The sequence below is a fragment of the Bos indicus genome, chromosome 7, assembly GCF_029378745.1.
Source record: "Bos indicus isolate NIAB-ARS_2022 breed Sahiwal x Tharparkar chromosome 7, NIAB-ARS_B.indTharparkar_mat_pri_1.0, whole genome shotgun sequence".
NCBI lineage: Eukaryota > Metazoa > Chordata > Mammalia > Artiodactyla > Bovidae > Bos > Bos indicus.
The window spans coordinates 18,365,761-18,384,945 of NC_091766.1; the positions used below are offsets into that span (position 1 = coordinate 18,365,761).

The 19,185-nt window shown below is 58.0% G+C and overlaps 2 protein-coding genes across 12 annotated transcripts in view; one reads left to right on the forward strand and one right to left on the reverse strand.

Moving 5' to 3' along the window:
* The window catches only part of CATSPERD (cation channel sperm associated auxiliary subunit delta), a 37,144-nt gene extending 36,979 nt beyond the window's left edge, over positions 1-165 (reverse strand). For 4 of the 9 annotated variants that reach the window (XM_070793030.1, XM_070793026.1, XM_070793029.1 and 1 more), the window contains exon 1: positions 25-161. Coding sequence is in view for 2 of the 9 variants with exons in the window: in XM_070793025.1 (XP_070649126.1) it covers positions 25-68 (44 nt within the window). In the remaining 7 variants the exon portion in view is untranslated. Of the gene's footprint in view, positions 1-24 lie in introns of all 9 variants that reach the window. The other 5 variants (XM_070793025.1, XM_019964373.2, XM_019964377.2 and 2 more) reach the window with 4 other exon arrangements.
* LONP1 (lon peptidase 1, mitochondrial) lies at positions 149-19,146 on the forward strand. 3 transcript variants are annotated; one of them, XR_011567551.1, is made up of 19 exons: positions 828-1,277; positions 5,294-5,382; positions 5,935-6,054; positions 7,435-7,666; positions 7,863-7,924; positions 8,111-8,240; positions 8,617-8,700; positions 9,468-9,688; positions 11,187-11,325; positions 11,856-12,034; positions 13,175-13,262; positions 13,653-13,775; positions 13,855-13,971; positions 16,016-16,156; positions 16,530-16,695; positions 17,368-17,588; positions 17,669-17,833; positions 18,610-18,702; positions 18,811-18,944. XR_011567551.1 is itself a non-coding variant. In XM_070793019.1 (18 exons), the coding sequence occupies exons 3-18, from the start codon at positions 6,005-6,007 to the stop codon at positions 18,985-18,987; spliced, it is 2,295 nt and encodes a 764-aa protein (XP_070649120.1). In that variant the 5' UTR covers positions 149-252; positions 5,294-5,382; positions 5,935-6,004; the 3' UTR covers positions 18,988-19,146. The 3 variants fall into 3 exon arrangements, 2 of the variants coding, with proteins under 2 accessions (XP_070649120.1, XP_019819939.2); XM_070793019.1 differs by lacking the exons at positions 828-1,277; positions 18,610-18,702 and adding an exon at positions 149-252 and having other exon boundaries at positions 18,811-19,146; XM_019964380.2 differs by lacking the exon at positions 18,610-18,702 and having other exon boundaries at positions 829-1,277; positions 18,811-19,146.
* The last annotated feature ends 39 nt before the right edge of the window (positions 19,147-19,185 follow it).

Genomic DNA, 19,185 nt, shown 5'->3' on the forward strand with positions numbered 1-19,185 from the left:
CACGGCCGCCCATAGGCAATCTACCTTTTCTGCTCGCACTTAGCGTCTCCCGGGAAACCCGAATCCATCAATCGTGACGCGTCCAGAGTCCGAGCATGCGCATATCACCTAAGTTCCTAAACCTGTTTGGACTGGGCTGCCCACTCGTTCCTAAAGCTGCGCTTGCAGCCACGGTTTTGTCTTTCTAGGGGCCATCATGCGTGTCCACAGCCCTCCCCGCGATTCGAAGGAGCCTTGAACACGCTGGCTCAGGTCAGTTCAGTCGCTCAGTCGCGTCGGACTCTTTGCGACAGTCCATGGACTGCAGCACGCCAGTCTTCCCTGTCCGTCATCAACTCCCGGAGCTTGCCCAAACTCATGTCCACCGAGTCAGTGATGCCATCCAACCATCTCATCTTCTGTCGTCCCCTTCTCCTCCTGCCTTCAGTCTTTCCCAGCATCATGGTCTTTTTCAATGAGTCAGTTCTTCGCATCAGGTGGTCAAAGTATTGGAGCTTCAGCTTCAGCATCAGTCCTTCCAGTGAATATTCAGGACTGACTTCCTTTAGGACTGACTGGTTTGATCTCCTTTGCAGTCCAAGGGACTCTCAAGAGTCTTCTCCAACACCATAGTTCAAACACGCTGGCTAGAAGATCGGAAAAGGTGGATGCGACGAGGTATCTTGAAAGTTTCTAGCTCCGCTGCGTGTAGGCCCCGCCTCCACTCTTCCATGTCCCGCCCCCGCAGCCATCTGTTTCCGGCTACCCCTCCCGCGGGCACCCAGACACGCGCTGGTCGTCACGTGCGCCCCAGCCGGGCCCGGGGAAATGACGCAAGTCTTACGCGCCGCCAGGATGGCCGGGCCATGGCGGGGGGCACAGGCTGTGTGCGGCTGTGGGGAGCTGCAAGGTGTTGGACGCTTCGGCGGCCGCTACTGGCCGCCGCCGGGGGGCGGGTCCCGACTGCGGCCAGAGCTTGGTTGCCCAGAGGCCGGAGGGCCTGCGACGCTTCGCCTCCCTGGGCGCTGTGGGGCCAAAGCCCCGCGGCCGCGGGCCACTGGCGGGGACTTTGGGAGGCGAACAACCGCAGCGGCGGCGGCGCCTTCTCGGGAGGCGAGGATGCATCCGAGGGCGGCGCCGAGGACGGGGCCTCGGGCGTGGGAGGCAGCGCGGGCGGCGGGGAGGGCCCTGTCATAACGGCGCTGACGCCGATGATGATCCCGGACGTATTCCCGCACCTGCCGCTCATCGCCGTTACTCGAAACCCAGTGTTCCCGCGCTTTATCAAGATTGTTGAGGTAATGAGCGCCCCGCCCAAGGCCTCCGTTTCCCCATGTCTGCAAGCCGCGGGTTGGACCGAGGGATCATTTACCACCTTCATACCCCAGCAACTTTTTCCAGGAGCGAAGCTTCTCCAAGGCCTGGAGTTCGAGTACGAGTCTTTTCAGCACTAGCTCCATGAGCTTGAGCTAGATTCCTTCCCCTTTCAGATCCCTTCAGGAAAGTTGAATCTAGTGAGCTTAGGATTGTCCAGTAGACTCCCAGTCATAGAAATTTGGTGCCGGGAAGGATCAGAACAGTCTTGCCGCTCAGTTACTTTTCTGCGGGTCTGTAGTCCGTAGCTGTTTTGTGACACTCTTCCCCCAGGGCTATCCGCCTTCCTCATACCTTCATTATATGTTCATTGAGGTCATGGGCCAGGTGCGGTTGTAAGTCTAAGGGATACAGCAGTGAGCAAAACGGGCACACATTCATGCTTTTGGAGCTTAGGTTCCAGCGGGGATTAGAGAAGCATAAATAAGAGTAGTAAGTTAATTCTGTATCGGGAGGTCATTAGTAGTACAGAGAATGATTGAGCGAGAGATTGTAGAGGAATTTTAGGAGGAAGGTGGCAGGAGGATGTTGTCAGGGATTTATTCATTCAGTAGAGTGTTCTTTGGGCTTCCAGGGTGCCTCGAAGCGGTAAAGAATTCACCTACACTGCAGGAGACGTGAGTTGAATCTCTGGGTAGGGAAGATCCCCTTGGAGGATCCACTCCAGTATTCTTGCCTGGAGAATCCCATGAACAGAGGAGCCTGTTGGGCTATATATATAGTTCATAGGGTCGCAAAGAATTGGACATGCCTGAGCAATGCAGTCAGGCAGAGTGTTCTTGACTTGTTACCATGCAGCAGGCTGAGGATTCAGCAGAACAAGTTAGACACAGCCCTCTGCCTCAGAGACTTACATTCTGGTGGAAGAGACAGTAAGAGCCATGGCTTAGGGGGTGGGGCAAGTGGACCGGGGTGATGTAATAGAAAGCAAGAGTGCAAGGAACTTGAGCTTTTTTTTGTTTATTTTTTTGGCTGTGCTTGGTCTTCGTTGCTGCACTTGGGTTTTCTCTAGTTGCGTCAAGTAGGGGCTACGCTTTGTTGCCTTTTGAGGGCTTCTCACTGCAGTGGCTTCTCTCGTTGCACAGCACGGGCTCTAGAGTGTGGGCTCAGTAGTTGCTCTCGGGCTTAGTTGCCCCACAGCATGTGGGATCTTCCCAGACCAGGGATAGAACCTGTGTCTTCTGCATCGGCAGGTGGATATTTAACCACTGGACCTTCTGGGAAGTCCAGACCTTGAGTTTTTAGAGTAGGAAGAACCTGAAGGCCTGCTTTCTTCCCCACCCGCCCCCATCTTTTCTTTAATGATGTGGAAACGAATCTGTGGAGGAGGTTATCTGTTAACTGTCTAAGCAAGGTCATACAATGAGTCAGCCGTGTCTGCATTCACCCTCCTCCCCTCACACTCCCATCTTTGCTGCATAAATTTCAGGGATCCCTTGGAAAGCAGAGGGACAGCATTCAGTCAGCAAGCAGGGGACAGAAAGACATCCCCACCCTGGAACTGCTGATTGCATGCGTCTGAGCTGCCCTTCCAAGGACGTTCTCTGATGTTAAATAGTGATTACTGGCAGGCCCTAAGGCCAGACCTTGGGGCTTCATATCCTGGTCCCTCTGCCCCCAGCTTGATAGCCTTGGGCAAGATGTTCTCTGGGCCTCCATTGCCTCATCCGTGAAATGGGCAATCCCTCATTTCTTAGAGCTGTGATGGGAGGTAGATAAGGTCACATGTAGGGGACTTAGAACCATACATGGTGCTTCATACACCTTCATAAGAAGTGGCTGCTGTTTCCTCTATGGTGTGCTCTGACACCTCAGAGATGACCCTTGTGGGTCTTTTTTTCATCCTTGTCTCCCACTGCCAGCTGTCCTCTACCCTCCAGGCCTCTGGGGCCAGGACTGTTTGGCAGGTATGGTCCCCTCAGCCTTGCAAAGTGGCACCTGCCTCCTGTCCCCAGTGCCCAAGCAGGGATAAGATTCTTCTTCTTTTTTTAATTTTTTTTATTTTTTTTGTTCCCCATCCTGAACCCTCCTCCCTCCTCCCTCCCCATACCATCCCTCTGGGTCGTCCCAGTGCACCAGCCCCAAGCATCCAGCATCGTGCATTGAACCTGGATGAAACGAGATGCCAGGGATAAGATTCTTTCAAGAGACCCTGTCTGCCCACCTAGGGCTAGCCAAGAGGGTTATAGGAGTTGATGCAGATGGTATGAGGCTGGCTTGTGGAACACACATGGAGTATTTCTATTGCTGTACTCAGTCACTCAGTTGTGTCACACCCTCTGCTGCCCCATGGACTGTACTCCGCTGGGCTTCTCTGTCCAGGGGATTTTCCAGGCAAGAATACTGAGAGTGGGTTGCCATTTTCTCCTCCAGTTCTATTGCTGTTACCTTGCAAATAAGGAAAAGGAGTCCTGCCAAAGGGAGGGGCCAGGTGTTAAGATGCAAGGGTCAGGGGACTTCCTTGGTGGTCCAGTGGTTAAGACTAGGAGCTTCCAACGCAGGGGGCACAGGTTTGATCCCTGGTCAGGAAGCTATAATCCTGTGCTGCTGCTCCTAAGTCGCTTCAGTTGTGTCCGACTCTGTGCGACCCCATAGACGGCAGCCCACCAGGCTCCCGTCCCTGGGATTCTCCAGGCAAGAACACTGGAGTGGGTTGCCATTTCCTTCTCCAGTGCTTGAAAGTGAAGTCGCTCAGTTGTGTCCGACTCTTCAAGACTCCATGGACTGTAGCCTACCAGGCTCCTCCATCCATGGGATTTCCCAGGCAAGAGTACTGGAGTGGGTTGCCATTGCCTTCTCCGATAATCCTGTGCAGTGTGGTCAAAATAAAGATGCAGCAGTCAGCTGTTAACAGAGGAGAAATTGGGAGCTTCCAGAGTATTTAATAAGTAAATCTGAACTTGTTAGCAAAGTTGGGATTATCTTGATGTTGAAGTTGACCCTGTCTGTGGCTAACTTGCCCCAGTAGCATCTCCTTATCAGTAGCCTCTGAGTGTAGGCCAGTGACTCTTAAGTTTGGGTGGGTCAGGTATCCTCCTGATGGATGTCATGGGCCTTTATCCTGGAAAGAATGCCTTTAGAGTGTTAGGAATCCCCATAACATGTGGTCATGGAGTGAGCTAGCACTGCTTCTTAAAGTCTGGTCCCTGAAAACAGCAGCATCCCCTGGGAGCTCGCTTGAAATGCAGAATCCCAGGCCCATTCCAGCCCCCAGCAGATCAGATACTTCAGAGATTGGGGCCCAGCCGTCTGTTCTTTAAAAAAAAAAGTCCTCCCGGTGGTTCTGATTTGTGCCAAAGTTTGAGGGCCATTAAGTTGAGTTCAGGTCTGGCCTGGGAATGAACAGGGGCTTGAAGGGAATCGTCTGAGCCCTAAGGACATCTGTGCTCCTCCCCAGCAGCTGTTTCCTGGGAAACATGAGCCCTCTATCTGCCAATAAAACAACATGAGAATGTGCTGTGATTGAGGGGGGCGGGGTCGGATGATCAATATATGGGATATAGATGGGATTGGGATAACTGTCCATGAAAATTATTAGCCTGTGGAGTGTGTCACAGTTGAGTTATGCACATTTACTGTTGTCCTCCTGACAAGAGCAGAAGGTTTAGACTTTCAAGCCAACGCATTTCCCCGCAGAACCAGCTCTGGGAAGGGGATGTGAAATCAATTTCTTGCCTTTGGCTATTCATCTCCTTTGAGTTTTCCTTTTAGCAAGAGGGAAAAAAACTAAGGAGTGCGGCTCGCCAGCACTGCCCCACTCCATTCTCCACACCCGTCGTCTCTTTTCTTTTTGGTTCAGGAGTTCTTGAACCGTGTAGTTTAGTCCTGGATCAGACTAGTGCATCTCTGGAGTGTAGCACTGAGAATGCTAGAGTTGCTGTCAAAACATCAGCCAGAAAAACCTACCCTGTGTTTCACTTTGGGGTTGTTGTCATACTAGGTTAAAAATAAGAAGCTGGTTGAGCTGCTAAGAAGGAAAGTCCGCCTTGCCCAGCCGTATGCTGGCGTCTTTCTAAAGAAAGATGACAAGTAAGTGTAATTTCCCCCTCACCCTTTTGTTGAGACCACCCTGGAGTGTAGCTCCCCACAGAGCCCGATCGGTAGAGTAGCCTAGATCTCTGGCCCTTGACCTGAAACAAACCTAGCAAAAGCTACAGGGGACAAGACCAAGAGCTGAGCATCCTTTTTTAGATGGGGCTAAGATTCCGCCCTGAGCCCTGGGCCTTGTGTGTAGTTCAGGTGGGGGGAAATTAACCTCAATGATCCCCCGTGTCAGACCAGAGCAAGGCCACTTCAGAGCAGAGCTAGGTGGGCAGGTATGGGGGCTCAGGACTCGTCCACCTCACTTCTGGGTAGGATTTAGTTCCACTTCAGAGTCAGAAGGCATGTTCTAGGCCGGCTCCAAAAGAGGCAGTATGGAACCAAAGGCCAGGTCCATATGGCCCTGTCTGCCTGTGTGCAGTAACCCTGCATCCCAGAGTGCCAGTGGGAGCCAGGTGGTCAAGGCCAGGATGGGTGTTTCTCTGCTCCTGAGAGAGCCAGAGCACCTGTGCCCATGTGCCCCGTGTCCCTCTCCCTCAGCAATGAGTCTGACGTGGTCGAGAACCTGGATGAGATCTACCACACGGGGACGTTCGTGCAGATCCACGAAATGCAGGACCTGGGGGACAAGCTGCGCATGATCGTCATGGGACACCGGAGGTGCGGGGGCGGGACGGGAGGAGTGGCCACAGCTGGGGGTGGGTCCCCATCCCCAATCTCAGGGCCCTTCTCTTAAAGCAGTACTTTGGGTGGTCAAGGAGAAGCCATCTCTCATGCTTATTAGTCCACAAAGCACCACAAAACGGAAGCTGGCATGTTGCCGTGTCTCCCACGTCTGGGTGTTGGCCCGCCATCCCTGCCCACGTCTGCAGCTCCATTCAACTTGGCAGGTTGCGGGGTTTTTTGGTTGGTTGGTTGGTTAGGGTTTTTCTTGACTGTGCCGCATGGCATTCGGGATCCAGTTACCTGATCAGGAATCGAACCCAGGCCCCTTGCATCGGGAGTGAGGAGTCTTAGCCACTGGACACCAGGGAAGTCCCATGGAGCCCTGTTCTCTGTCACCCTGCAGAGCGCATCTGGGAAACAATCTGGGCCGGCAGCGCATCTGTGGACCGTCCAGGTGGCTGCGCTGATTCCCATGCCCGTCTTCGTGTTAGGAGTCTGTTAGAGTCTGTTTTAGGAAAGAGCCTGCACCTTTGTCTCCTGGGAGGAGTCATGGCTCAGGAGAAACAGAATAAGGTGCAACCAGAATTAATAAAGACACGGCAGCTCCTCAATGCCCTGCTCACCTGCAGGGTGCCTTGTAGAATGAGTGCTGCTGGCCTTTGAGGCCAGGCCGCCCCAGGGCTCACCGAATCCCCACTGCCTTTTCTCTGCGCACCCTGGGTGTCTGCTGGGCGCTGAGTCCGCACCCCTGGTACCTCTCAGGCCTGCTCTTTAAGAGGGTGCTGTTGTCAGTTAGCCTGCAGGTAGAAAGGAGCCAGCGCAGCAGTGACGCCCGGCCTGTTGTCTGCTGGGCTATCGGGGTGGAGCAGCAGGTGAGGGACCCACCTTGGGGAGCTCACCCCGAGTGGGGAGAACAGGTCACAAGCTGAATTCTGATGGTGGCAGGTGCTTTGTGGGAGAAACAAAGATGGAGGGCGGTGCTGGGTGATTGTGCAGGTGGGGCTGGACTTCACATTGAGAGGTCAGGGAGAGCCTCTTGGTGGAGGCGCCCTTGAACCTGAATGGTGTGCAAGAGCCACTGAGGGGTGCGCTGGAGGCTAAGGGAGGGGCAGGCAGAGTCCTGGATGAACCCTGGAGGTGGGCTGCCACTGGCTTCCTTTTTCCCGGGGGGCCGTAGGTGTTGAAATGGATGGGTCGGCTGGAGTCCCAGGGTGGAGGTTCTTGGGTTCTGAGATGGCAGCGAGCCTCAGGCGTGGTGGCTGCAGGGGTCTGGGCCCAGTGGGCCCTTCAGTCATGGACACTGCAGAGGAGCGTGCAGGCAGAATCCCCCCACCCCACCTTGGTGGTGGCTTTACCCCCTCCTCCTGTCTTCAGGGTTCACATCAACCGACAGCTGGAGGTGGAGCCTGAGGAGCCCGAGGGTGAGAACAAGCAGAAGCTGCGCAAGAAGCCCAAGCGGGGCAAGAAAGAGGCAGAAGAGGACGGGGCCACCAAGCGGCCGCTGGAGGTGGTGGTGGGGCCTGGTCCCAGCCCCGCCGGCGAGGTGCTCATGGTGGAGGTGGAGAATGTGGCCCACGAGGACTTCCAGGTCACGGAGGAGGTGAAGGTGAGTGCAGGGGTGTTGGGGGGCAGAGGGCTGTGTTCCCCCAGAAGTCCTGGGAGGAGCCAGCGGCTGGCAGGTGGGAAGTGGGCCAGGGCTTCAGCTGCTGTGGAGGATCTGGGTCCAGGGCAGAGGGGAGGGGCCGGGGGCTGCAGCCCCCTCTGGTCCGGTGACCCACGCTTGGGGCTTTCCTGCTCACTAGGCGCTGACTGCGGAGATCGTGAAGACCATCAGGGACATCATCGCCTTGAACCCACTCTACAGGTTGGTCTCATGCACTCTCCCGGAAGCCGGGGCTGGCCCAGGCGTGTCCTGCTCGGGGGCTCCTGACGTAGCCCGGGTCGGGGGAGCGGCTTCATGCTTCAGTTGTCGGCAGATGGGAGAGCGCGTCAGGAGGTGTGGCCGCAGTGGCGGTCCGGTGCCCTGGTGCAGCGCCTGGGTCCCTTGCAGGGAGTCAGTGCTGCAGATGATGCAGGCCGGCCACAGGGTGGTGGACAACCCCATCTACCTGAGCGACATGGGCGCAGCGCTGACGGGGGCCGAGTCCCACGAGCTGCAGGAAGTCCTGGAGGAGACCAACGTGAGTGCGGCCGGGGGCCTCCCCCACTGGCTGCTGCTCTTGGGCCTTGCTGTGGGGCGGTTTTACGTTAGCCTGCCTCCTTCCGTCTGCCTCCGACCCCTGGTTCTTGGTAGTACTGCGCGGTGTGCTCCTGGGCAGTGCCCATCATTCAGTCGGTGGCGTGTTTGGGTTGTCCCCAGACTCAACATTAGAAGCAGTGCCCCTGCCAACGTCCTGGTCCCTGCGGGCCTGGCTGGAGCCCTGGGACCGAGGGGGCAGGCCTCTCGGATTTGGGGAGGCGTGGCCTGTCCACTTGCCAGAGCTCATACTTCCTGTGCCCTGCTTCCCCTGCCCCCCAACCCTCAGCCTGCACACATGATCTTCCCTTTCTCGGCAGATTCCAAAGCGGCTGTATAAGGCCCTGTCCCTTCTCAAGAAGGAGTTTGAACTGAGCAAGCTGCAGCAGCGCCTGGGCCGCGAGGTGAGCAGAGGTTGCAAACTCATGGCACCATCACACTGGGGCCAGGAGCTGTGCACAGTGAGAGCTCCCCTGACTGTCCAGGGAGCTCTGGGGGAAACCTAGAAATTGGGAGGCAGCCTAGGAAAGGTTGAAGGGACTTTCCCCATACTCGGTTGGTGGAGGCCTACCTTGGCTGCTCGGACTGTCCATTTAACCTTTTCCAGATTTAGGTCACTTTTATTGTTTAGTTTTTTTAAAAAAGTTTTACTAGAGTATAGTTGACTTACAGTGACATATTAGTCACTGCTATACACCAAAGTGAGTTAGTTATGCAAATACTCTTATTTTAGATTCATTTCCAACATAGGCCATCATATCACTTGATTCTATGTTAGGTAAAAAAGTTGTATTGCATCTTTCATTGGAAAAGCCACGAGGCAGCTGTCAATATGCAGGGCAGCATGACTCGGGGCAGGCGCCAGTGTTGAGCCTGTGTCCTGCTGTGTCAGCTTTTAGAGAGAGGGTGATACCGCTTTGATGAGTGTCGGGGACATGCTGGCATCAGGTCCGGCTTTCCCTGATTGTAACCAGGACTGAAGGGCAGATCCCTTCCTCCCCTGGAAGTTGGGGTCACTTATCGCGAGACTCATGTGCGGGGACTCCAGGTTGAAGGTGAGGGCCATTGGAGGCTGAGTGTCCCAGGTTTGTCTCCTGGGTCCCGAGGATATGGCAGGCCCACTCAGGCCTCGGCCCCCTCCTCTGGTCTGACAGTGGCCTGGGCCCCACAGGTGGAGGAGAAGATCAAGCAGACACACCGCAAGTACCTGCTGCAGGAGCAGCTGAAGATCATCAAGAAGGAGCTAGGCCTGGAGAAGGATGACAAGGACGCCATCGAGGAGAAGTTCCGTGAGCGGCTCAAGGAGCTCGTGGTCCCCAAGCATGTCATGGACGTGGTGGACGAGGAGCTGAGCAAGCTGGGCCTGCTGGACAACCATTCCTCCGAGTTCAAGTGAGCAAGTGCTGAGGGGCCTGGCGTGGGGGGCCAGGATTTGACCCTGGAAGGCCAGGACGGTGGGGGCCCTCGGGCATGTTCTTGTCACCACACATGTTTAGTGCTCTCGTGTGGTCCCTGTGGGGGCTGGGTCTCTCGTCACTCTTGTTTCACAGATGAAGGAATCGCGGCTTGGAGAAGTTAAATCAGTGCCCCCGCCCCTGGGCTGGTAAATGGGGATGGATTTGAAGCCAGGGACGTTGGGCTGCAAGCCTGTGCCACCCGTCAGGACCAGGAGTCCCCAGGGCCAGTGCCCCAAGGCCAGCCCCTCCCCTGACCTTCTGTTCCCTGGTCTCCTCTGGCAGCTTTGAGAGTCAGAAAACGAGTGTCTTCCTGGTCTTGCCTGGCTGGCCTTCTTCTGTGCACGCTGGCTGGGGGTCAGAGTGGCGGCTAAGGGGTCAGGGCACCATGTGATGCTTCTGACTCTGCCTGGGCGCTGCTCCGGGACAGCTGTGTGGGACAGCTTCTCAAAGGGGCGGGCTTCCCGGGCTGCTGTGTTTGGCCCCTGTCTGATCAGGGTGTCTGGTGGGGTCTGCTCTCTTGCTCAGGGACCCTGGGACTCCCTGGTTTCCCCAGATGCCGCAGGCCTGTACACCAGAGAGACTCCCAGCTTCTCTCCCTGGGGCAGCAGTGCATTCCCCACATTCACATCAGGGTGGACCACACACGTAGTGCCCCAGACAGCATCGACTTCTCTTCGGGTCTGGAGGCAGAGACCCTCATTTCTGGTGTGATGAGAAGGATGGGTTCCTTCTGGAGGCCTCGGGGGAATTGTTTCTAGCCTCTTCCAGCTTCTCAGAAACATTCCTCGCTCCCAGCCCATCCTCCTTCAGAGCGTCACTCCCACCTCTGCTTCTGTTGTCCGGGTCCTCCTCTGATTGCCCTTCCTGCCTGCTCCTCCTCAGGCCCCTTGAGAGGGGTTCCTCTGTCCCCGGGTCACAGCTCCAGGCCTCAATTTCCCCACTTGGGCTGGGTCAGGTTGTTCTCATCGCTGGCCCCTCCTGAGCTGTGGGACTCTGAGCCATCCCCATGCTCACTGAGCCTCTGGGCCAGGAGCTGCACCCACACAGGCAGACCTCAGGATAGCGCAGGCTTGGTTCACGGCAGGAAAGTGAGTCACGTGAATTTTGTCGGTTTCCCTGTTGAATGTAAAAGTTATGTTTACCCTGTACTGTAGTTTAAGTATGCAATTGCATTCTGTCTAAAAAAACAAAAAAGTACGTTACATGCTTTAATTAAGAAGTACTTTATCACCTGCTGAGGCAGGGTTAGTACAGACCTTCCCGGTATGACACACACGGTGCCTGCCTGGAGCCGTAGGTGAGGCGGGCGGCCTGTCCAGCGCAGGCTGTGCAGTTCCAGTGTTGGGTGCCTGGGTCCCAGTGCCTGGGTGTGCAGCTGGGGAGGCAGGCGGCGCGCAGGGCCCGCTCACCGGCTCTCACCTGTCCCGTGGTAGTGTCACCCGCAACTACCTGGACTGGCTGACGTCCATCCCGTGGGGCAAGCACAGCGACGAGAACCTAGATCTGGCGCGGGCCCAGGCGGTGCTGGAGGAGGACCACTACGGCATGGAGGACGTCAAGAAGCGCATCCTGGTGAGGCCCCGCCCCCGCCCCGCCCATGCCCTCGTCGGGGCCTCCTGCTGGGACCCAGGACTCCCCGTGCAGCTGGGGAGACCCTGAGGAGTCCCCTGTGAGTCTAGGCTCTGGGAGGGGCTTGGCCGTGGCAGGGCTGGAGTGGCGTCAGCAGGGGCCTGAGGCACCAGTGCTGGAGTGGCTTAGAGGTGCCAGGGGCCGCTGGGGGCCCACATCCACCAGGGGGGATAAAAATCGTGCTCCTGAGCGGAGGAAATGGGGCAGAGGCATCTGGCTGAGGGCTGGTGGGCCTGGCATTGGGGTCACCCCTCAGTCAGTCCCCACATCCCCTGGTGCCTGCTTGTCCTGTTGGTGCCACACGTTGTCCATCCCTGTGACAAATCACAGTCTGGCCAGCTTGGCTCCTCCAGGCCAGGCGCTGTCCCTTCCCGCAGCCCCAGGTGCCTAGCCATGGGGAGCCTCAGGCCAGGTGGGGCCCCTTGCCCTTCAGAAAGTCCGGCACTGTCTCATACAGTTGCCTCTGCACACAGGAGTTCATTGCCGTCAGCCAGCTCCGGGGCTCCACCCAAGGCAAGATCCTCTGCTTCTATGGCCCCCCGGGCGTGGGCAAGACCAGCATCGCCCGCTCCATCGCCCGTGCCCTGAACCGGGAGTACTTCCGCTTCAGTGTTGGAGGCATGACAGATGTGGCTGAGATCAAGGGGCACAGGTAGGTCTGCCCCCCACACCCCTCAGAGCTCACCTCTCCTGTCAGCCTGCCTTTTCCTGGGTCTGTTCCTGCTCTGATATCATGATGGGGACAAGCAGCAAACTGCACACAGGAGTAGGTAATTGAAAAGGTGTTGACTGATTTCAGGCCCGGCTTGATCGAGGTGCTCAAACATTAGCTCAAAATCTCGGCTTCTCAGTCACTGGGAAAGCCTCTCGGCCAGGCTGTCAGTAGACAGCTGCATGGCTCCAGCTCGCATCCCACCAGCTCAGCTCCCCACAGCACTGGCCGAAGTTCGGGAGCTGTGTCGTGGCCAGGGCTGGGCACTAGAGTGGGAGGTCTCCCAGGTGAAGACTCAGGGCCTGTCTTGGTTCTTTGCTCCCTTGTCAGGCGCAGAGCGGGGGCTGGTGTTCCCTGTGTGCGGGCTCTTAACAGCCACCTGGTCCGTGCATGGCACCCTTCAGTGGGACGTTCAGGGTGTTGTGTTCCAGGGCTTCGCGCCCTGTTGGCCTCTGCAGAGGGTGGGTCTCTGAAAAGCCGGGCTCAGTGAGACACAAGCACAACAGATACATGAGTGTCTGCTCCAAGCTGACTTGGAGCATACCTTTATCTGGTGGTGTTCAAAGAAGGGTTAAATCTGTGTCTAAATTACTTTTCTGGTTTTTCTAAAAACACGGACAGTACTGGACATTGGGACCCGCAGGTCTTCCTGGCAGTAGTCCTCCTGAAAGCATGTGCCGGCTGGGCCCTGGGCCTGGGGACCCCGGGGACCCAGGCATTGGAGACGTTGCTGCCACAGGCCCCAGCTGCTCCCCACTCTGTCCTTCTGCTGAGTCAGGCCATGCAGGCTGGGTTTTGCTATCTAGAGGGATGAGTGAGACTTGGCTGTGAACCTGTTCCCTGTGCTTCCTGCCTGAGCTGGGGGAGGGGTGATCTAGTGCTCTGCCCACCTGCACAGCACAGAAGCATTTATCTTCTGCTGGGCCCCCTGTGCTGCGTGTCTCCTCTCTGGGCAGCTCTCGAGGGGGCCCATGTGTCTCACATGGGCGTCCTGGAGCTCCAGGGAGCTGGGCCTCAGGCGCTGGTGTGGCTAGCCCAGATGCTGGGGCACCCACCACCCCGCCTTGCCCTCTTCCCCAGGCGGACATACGTGGGCGCCATGCCGGGCAAGATCATCCAGTGTCTGAAGAAGACGAAGACGGAGAACCCCCTGGTCCTGATAGACGAGGTGCGTGGGGCTGGGTGGGCGGGCCTGGCTGGGCGCACACCCCTTCCCGAGGCTGGACGTGGGCCCTGGGCCTTCCTGGCCCCCAGCTCCAGGTGGCCCTGAGCAGACGGAATCTGTGTTCAAGGTGAAATCATGGCCTCTGCGGTTTCCATGGCGCCAGTCATGGGGTGGCCTTGCTGCTCCCAGGCTGTCTCCTGACACTGCCCCTGCCCTGCCCTGGAGGGCGCTGTCCCTGCCACAGCCTCACGGTCATGCCAGCCCCCCTGCTCTTCCTTCTGCTCCGGCCTTCCCCAGCTCTGACCCCTGGGTCTGTCTCCCATTGGGGTGTCTGGTGAGCAGGCGCTCAGGCAGGACAGGGGCCAATACCCCCGCCCACTTCTGCCGCTTCAGGTGGACAAGATCGGCCGGGGCTACCAGGGCGACCCCTCATCTGCACTGCTTGAGCTGCTGGACCCTGAGCAGAATGCAAACTTCCTGGACCACTACCTGGACGTGCCCGTGGACTTGTCCAAGGTGCGTGTCCTGCCCGGGGCTGGGCCAGCGGGGAGGGATGGGCACCCTGTCCCCCAACACCTCACGGCCCCACCCCCAGGTGCTGTTCATCTGCACGGCCAACATCACCGAGACCATCCCCGAGCCACTGCGGGACCGCATGGAGATGATCAACGTGTCAGGCTACGTGGCCCAGGAGAAGCTCGCCATTGCTGAGGTGAGACACCCACAGCCTGGCCCTAGGCTCAGGAAATAGCCAGGTGCTCCCTTGGGGCCAGGCCCTTAGCTAGAGCTCAGGGTACTGCTCAGGGGCTCTCGTGCCAGAGGGACAGATGGGATGGGGCGGGATGACGAGAAGCAGATGAGGCTGGTGTGAACCGTTCCTGCCAGTCACACCTCTGACACTGAGGTGCTGGGGTGGGGGTGCCTGCACCTGCCGGTTCCCGCTGAGGGGCGTGAGTCAATGTGGTCTTGACTCGGCATCCAGGAATAGCATGAGACCCAGGGTCAGCACTCAGAGCAGAGCACAGCCCCCGGCCTGGATGCAGGCCCAAGTCCCTGGCCTCTCCTACCTCAGGCTGACCAGGTGTCAGTCAGGGGTTCCCACCATCTGCTCCTCGGTTTGATAATTTGCTGGAACAGCCTACAGAATTCAGGAGATGGGTTTATTCACTGTTACCAGTTTATTATAAAGGATTCAACCAGGGAACAGCCAAAAAAGAGACACTGGGGCAAGGTGTGGGGAAGGGCCCATTTCTTGGGTTATTGATCGGATCCTTGGTTGTGTGTGATTAGCACCCCAGCACCCTCCCCTCCCTGGGGGCAGAAATTGTCCCTCCAGTCTCTCCGTTGGTTCTTCTGGCCCCTAGCCAGCTATGCTAATAATCACCTTGTTATTCTTAGTGTTCTGGAAGGGGCTTTTCCTGAATAAGAAGGGCTGCTCTTCTTGTCCCTGTCACTTGGGAAGCCCCACGGGTCTTGGAAGTGCTTGTGTGGGAATTCTCATGTCCCAACATCGCAGGCCGTAGAACAAGAACAGGAGACACCTCTGCAAGCACAGTGCTGAACACAGCACAGCCCTACCTGTGGCCTCAGGGCCCCACCCCATCTTGGGGTCCTGAGTTCCGCTCTGATAGGAGGCCCCCGCCTTTAATGTCACACATGTGGCTGGTGTCCAGGCCCAGTCACTCGCAGTTGTGGGCTTTACAGGGAGGCTGTGGTTCCCAGTTCTGTGACCGCCTGCCTGGCCTTTTCCTGGTCCCAGGCTCACCTGAGGTTCGGGCCTCTGCCTGCACCTGTGTAGGAAGCTTCTCCTGGGTGGGGGTCCTTCCCCTTCTGGTGCCCGGGGTGTGGCGGCTTCGCTAGCCTGCAGTCAGGAAAGCCGGGCTTCCTTTCCAGAGGACTGTATTCCTCACGGAGTGTTCTCTTTCTAGAATGGACTTGAGTGTACTCGTCCCCTTGAGCCTTCTGCAGGTGTGACCGGAGCTGGCTCCCAGTCTCTGTGTCCCCTGGTGGAATGGGCGGCGAGAAAAAGAGCTCTTGGCTGAGGTGGTGGCAGGGGTGCTGGACTCCCCCCCAGCCTGGAGACTTGACGGGACAGAGGAGGGGCAGGCTTGGTGGAGTGGGTGGAGGGCTTCCTTCAGGGCCCTGGAGGAGGAAGATGAGGACTATGGGATGCATCAGGCCTGTGGTCAGTGCTCAGGACTGACTGTCCGGCCACTGCTGTGTGGCAGGAGTGACCTTGGAGCCTGTGACCTGCTCCCCATCCCTGCCTGTACTGGGCAGCATCTACTAACCAGTCTCTGTATGAGGAGCAAGTCTAGGGGATCAAGGAGGCCTTCCTGGAGGAAGAGGCACCTACGATGACACCTGGAGGGAGGGCAGGAGTCAGATCTGGACAGAGGATGCAGCAGGAGCAGAGGCTGGAGCCTTGGGAGCATGCGGAGGTGGCAGGCTAGTGTCTGCAGGTCCCAAGCCCTCTGTTCAGGATCCTGGCACCTGCAGGGATTGCTGCCTGCACCTCACGTCCTGGCCTCGCGGATTCCTCACCCTTTGGGTCTTGGCTTAGGCATGGCCTCGTGGAGCAGCCTCCCTGACACCCTGTCATTGCTGGATGACTCCCAGTGGACAGGGGCTCCTCAGGGCAGGCCCAGGGTATACCTCGGTGACCGCATCTACACAGCCAGGGGTCTTGGAAGGCTGGGCGGGGGGTCCCAGAGAGGCTCTTGGGCCCTTGACGGCAGCTCTCCTCGTCCCTGTAGCGGTACCTGGTTCCTCAGGCCCGTGCCCTCTGTGGCCTGGACGAGAGCAAGGCCAAGCTGTCGTCCGACGTGCTGACCCTCCTCATCAAGCAGTACTGCCGGGAGAGCGGTGTCCGCAACCTGCAGAAGCAGGTGGAGAAGGTGAGCTGCCTGCCCAGCGGCGGATGGAGCCTGGGGCCGTGATGGCTAAAGTGGGCCCAGCCAGACAGGACACATGCCACAGTGGGTGCCCAGAGGAGTCACAGCCACAGACAGGAAGCAGATGGTAGGGTCAGGGCTGGGGGTGGGGAACGGGGAGTGAGTGCTTAATGATCAGAGGGTTCTGGAAGGGTGGTTGGACAAGAGCCCCCGTGCACTTTTGCCACCGAGCTGTCTGCTTACAAATGGTTCAGATAGTTTTAGGTCATGTGTGCTTTACAAACTGTAAAAAGGCGAGTGGAGATGAGCTGGGGTCAGGTTGGGGACGGCAGGGTCCTGTGGCCTGGCCACCCCCCAGCCCACTGTGCCCACGCAGGTGTTACGGAAGTCTGCCTACAAGATTGTCAGCGGTGAGGCTGAGTTCGTGGAGGTGACGCCCGAGAACCTGCAGGACTTCGTGGGGAAGCCGGTGTTCACAGTGGAGCGCATGTATGACGTGACGCCGCCTGGCGTGGTCATGGGCCTGGCCTGGACGGCCATGGGTGAGTGGCCTCTGCACCCCCAGGAGAGGTGGGCACGTCCACCGTGGGGTGCTCTGAACACCCTTCCCTGCTGCTATGAGTGCGCAGGGCTGGTTCAGGAACTTTGAGGCGGCAGCAGTGCCAGGAGCTTTGAGTTTCTGTTTTTCAGGTTTGCCTGAAGGAGAGCTCCTCACTGCAGGAGAGGCAGCTCTGGGTAGAGGGTTCAGGGAACCCTGTCCAAGTGACCTCGCTGAGCCCACTGGCCCTGAGGTCTGGGAGCTGCAAGGTGGTGGGAGAGCAGCTCAGGGGCTTATGTAGCTGAGATGCATGTCTGCAGGCAGGCAGGGGGTGTGTGTCAGAGGAAGTAGACTGAGGGCATGGAGTCTGCTGATTTGGGCTATAGTGAGAGAACCGTGCTCCTGAGCCTGAAGGCTCTGCGCTGCAGGCAAGTACTCTGGGAAGCCCAGCACAGAGGTCTTCAGGTTTTCGTTTAACTGGGTCCATTCCTGCAGCTCCACCTGCTGCCCCGAGGAGGTGGCTGCAGGGACAGTGTGAACATAGAGGGGTGAGGAGGTTCTAGGCCGGGATGAGCTGGTTAAGGAACTTTACTGGGAATGGCTGAGCAGGTGGTGGGGGCAGCTGTCCTGGAGTCTGGGGCTGCCCCGGTTCATGGCTCTGCCCTTGGGTCCCCAGGAGGCTCCACGCTGTTTGTTGAGACGTCCCTGAGACGGCCGAGGGACAGAGACAGTGACAAGGGGGACAAGGATGGGAGCCTGGAGGTGACCGGCCAGCTGGGGGAGGTGATGAAGGAGAGCGCCCGCATAGCCTACACTTTCGCCAGGGCCTTCCTGATGCAGCACGACTCCGCCAACAAGTTCCTGGTGACCTCGCACATCCACTTGCACGTGCCTGAGGTGAGGCCCACCCTGATCCCCCGCCCTGGGTCACACACACATCTGCCAGGCTGCCTGCCCACCTGCCTGTCTCCCCGCAGGGTGCCACCCCCAAGGACGGCCCGAGTGCCGGCTGCACCATCGTCACGGCCCTGCTCTCCCTGGCTTTGGACCGGCCAGTGCGGCAGAACCTGGCCATGACGGGCGAGGTCTCCCTCACAGGCAAAGTGTTGCCTGTGGGCGGCATCAAGGAGAAGACCATCGCGGTGAGTGTTGCACCGGCTCAGCAAGAGAGACCCGGATAACATATGGCCATCACAGCCATCACTCAGGGCTGAGCCCACCTCCAGGGGAAAAGGCAGTGTGACAGGCTGAGTTTAGATGGGAAAAGTAAGGCTCTTTGGGCTTGAGGTTGGACCCAGGGTTGCCTGGCCTGGAGCCTCTATTGAGCTGACAACCTGACTCCCCACCCCTTGCCCCCCAGTGGCTGATCCAGCCCATCTTAGCTCCTTCCTTGAGGTTGAGACTGGGGTCTCCATCTCTGCCCAGTGGCTGAGCAGTGAGAATGCGGCTGCAAGAGACAGTGGCAGGGGCCTGGGCTCAGGCAGTGCAGATGGACAAGAGCCCAGAGCCTGGAGTCTCCCCAGGTGTGTAGGTTGGACTGAGGGGTTCCTAACAGCGCCCTACTGTCTCTGAGCACCCACACCCCTCACTGTGGCACCCTGGTTCTGGCCCTCATATGCTCCACCCTGGTATCTCAAAGAGACTGGTCCCCAGAGGCTCTGACGAGGGAGACACCCCAGGCAGGCTGTGTGGGCCTTGCTTTCCTCACCTGTAGAGTGGGAGCTTCCGCGGGCCACTAATCCTTAAAGCAGCATATGGGAACCCCCATCCCCCAAGGAGCAGTCAGGCTGAGGAGCAGGTCGTAGTGTGGGAACTTTCAGCTCTTATGCACTTTTAGGTGCCAAACCTCAAAATGTAAAGCAGTGGGTGCGGTGATTGACCTAAGAAACCACGTACATCACACTGCATGTATTTCCAGGCCCACCTGTGGTATGGGAGCATCTGGGCTGCGAGCACCTGAGCAGAAGTCTGAGCCCTGCTCCCCAGGCTGCCAGAGTGGAGGCTGGCGATGGTACCTAGGGCCTGTTTCCTCACCTATGCAAGGCAGGGCGGGCACCGGGAGTCTGGCTCCCTGCCCAGCCCTCTCTCTCCTCCACACTGACCAACCCCTCCCTCCCAGGCCAAACGTGCTGGGGTGACCTGCATCGTCCTGCCAGCTGAGAACAAGAAGGACTTCTATGACCTGGCTGCCTTCATCACCGAGGGCCTGGAGGTGCACTTCGTGGAGCACTACCGCGAAATCTTTGACATCGCCTTTCCGGAGGAAAGGGCCGAGGCCCTGGCGGTGGAGCGGTGACAGCAGCCCTTGGTACTGCTGGGCCTGCCCCAGCCGGAACTGCACCCCGGGAGGGGCTCTGGGCAGCTGAGCCCCAGGAAGCTTGGGGGAAGACTGGAAGCCCGATCCTACTATGACTCAATCAGTGTATTTAATTATGATTAAAAACCGTTTCCAGTACTGCTTGTCTGTGGCCTCTTTTGTTGCCCACCACCACCT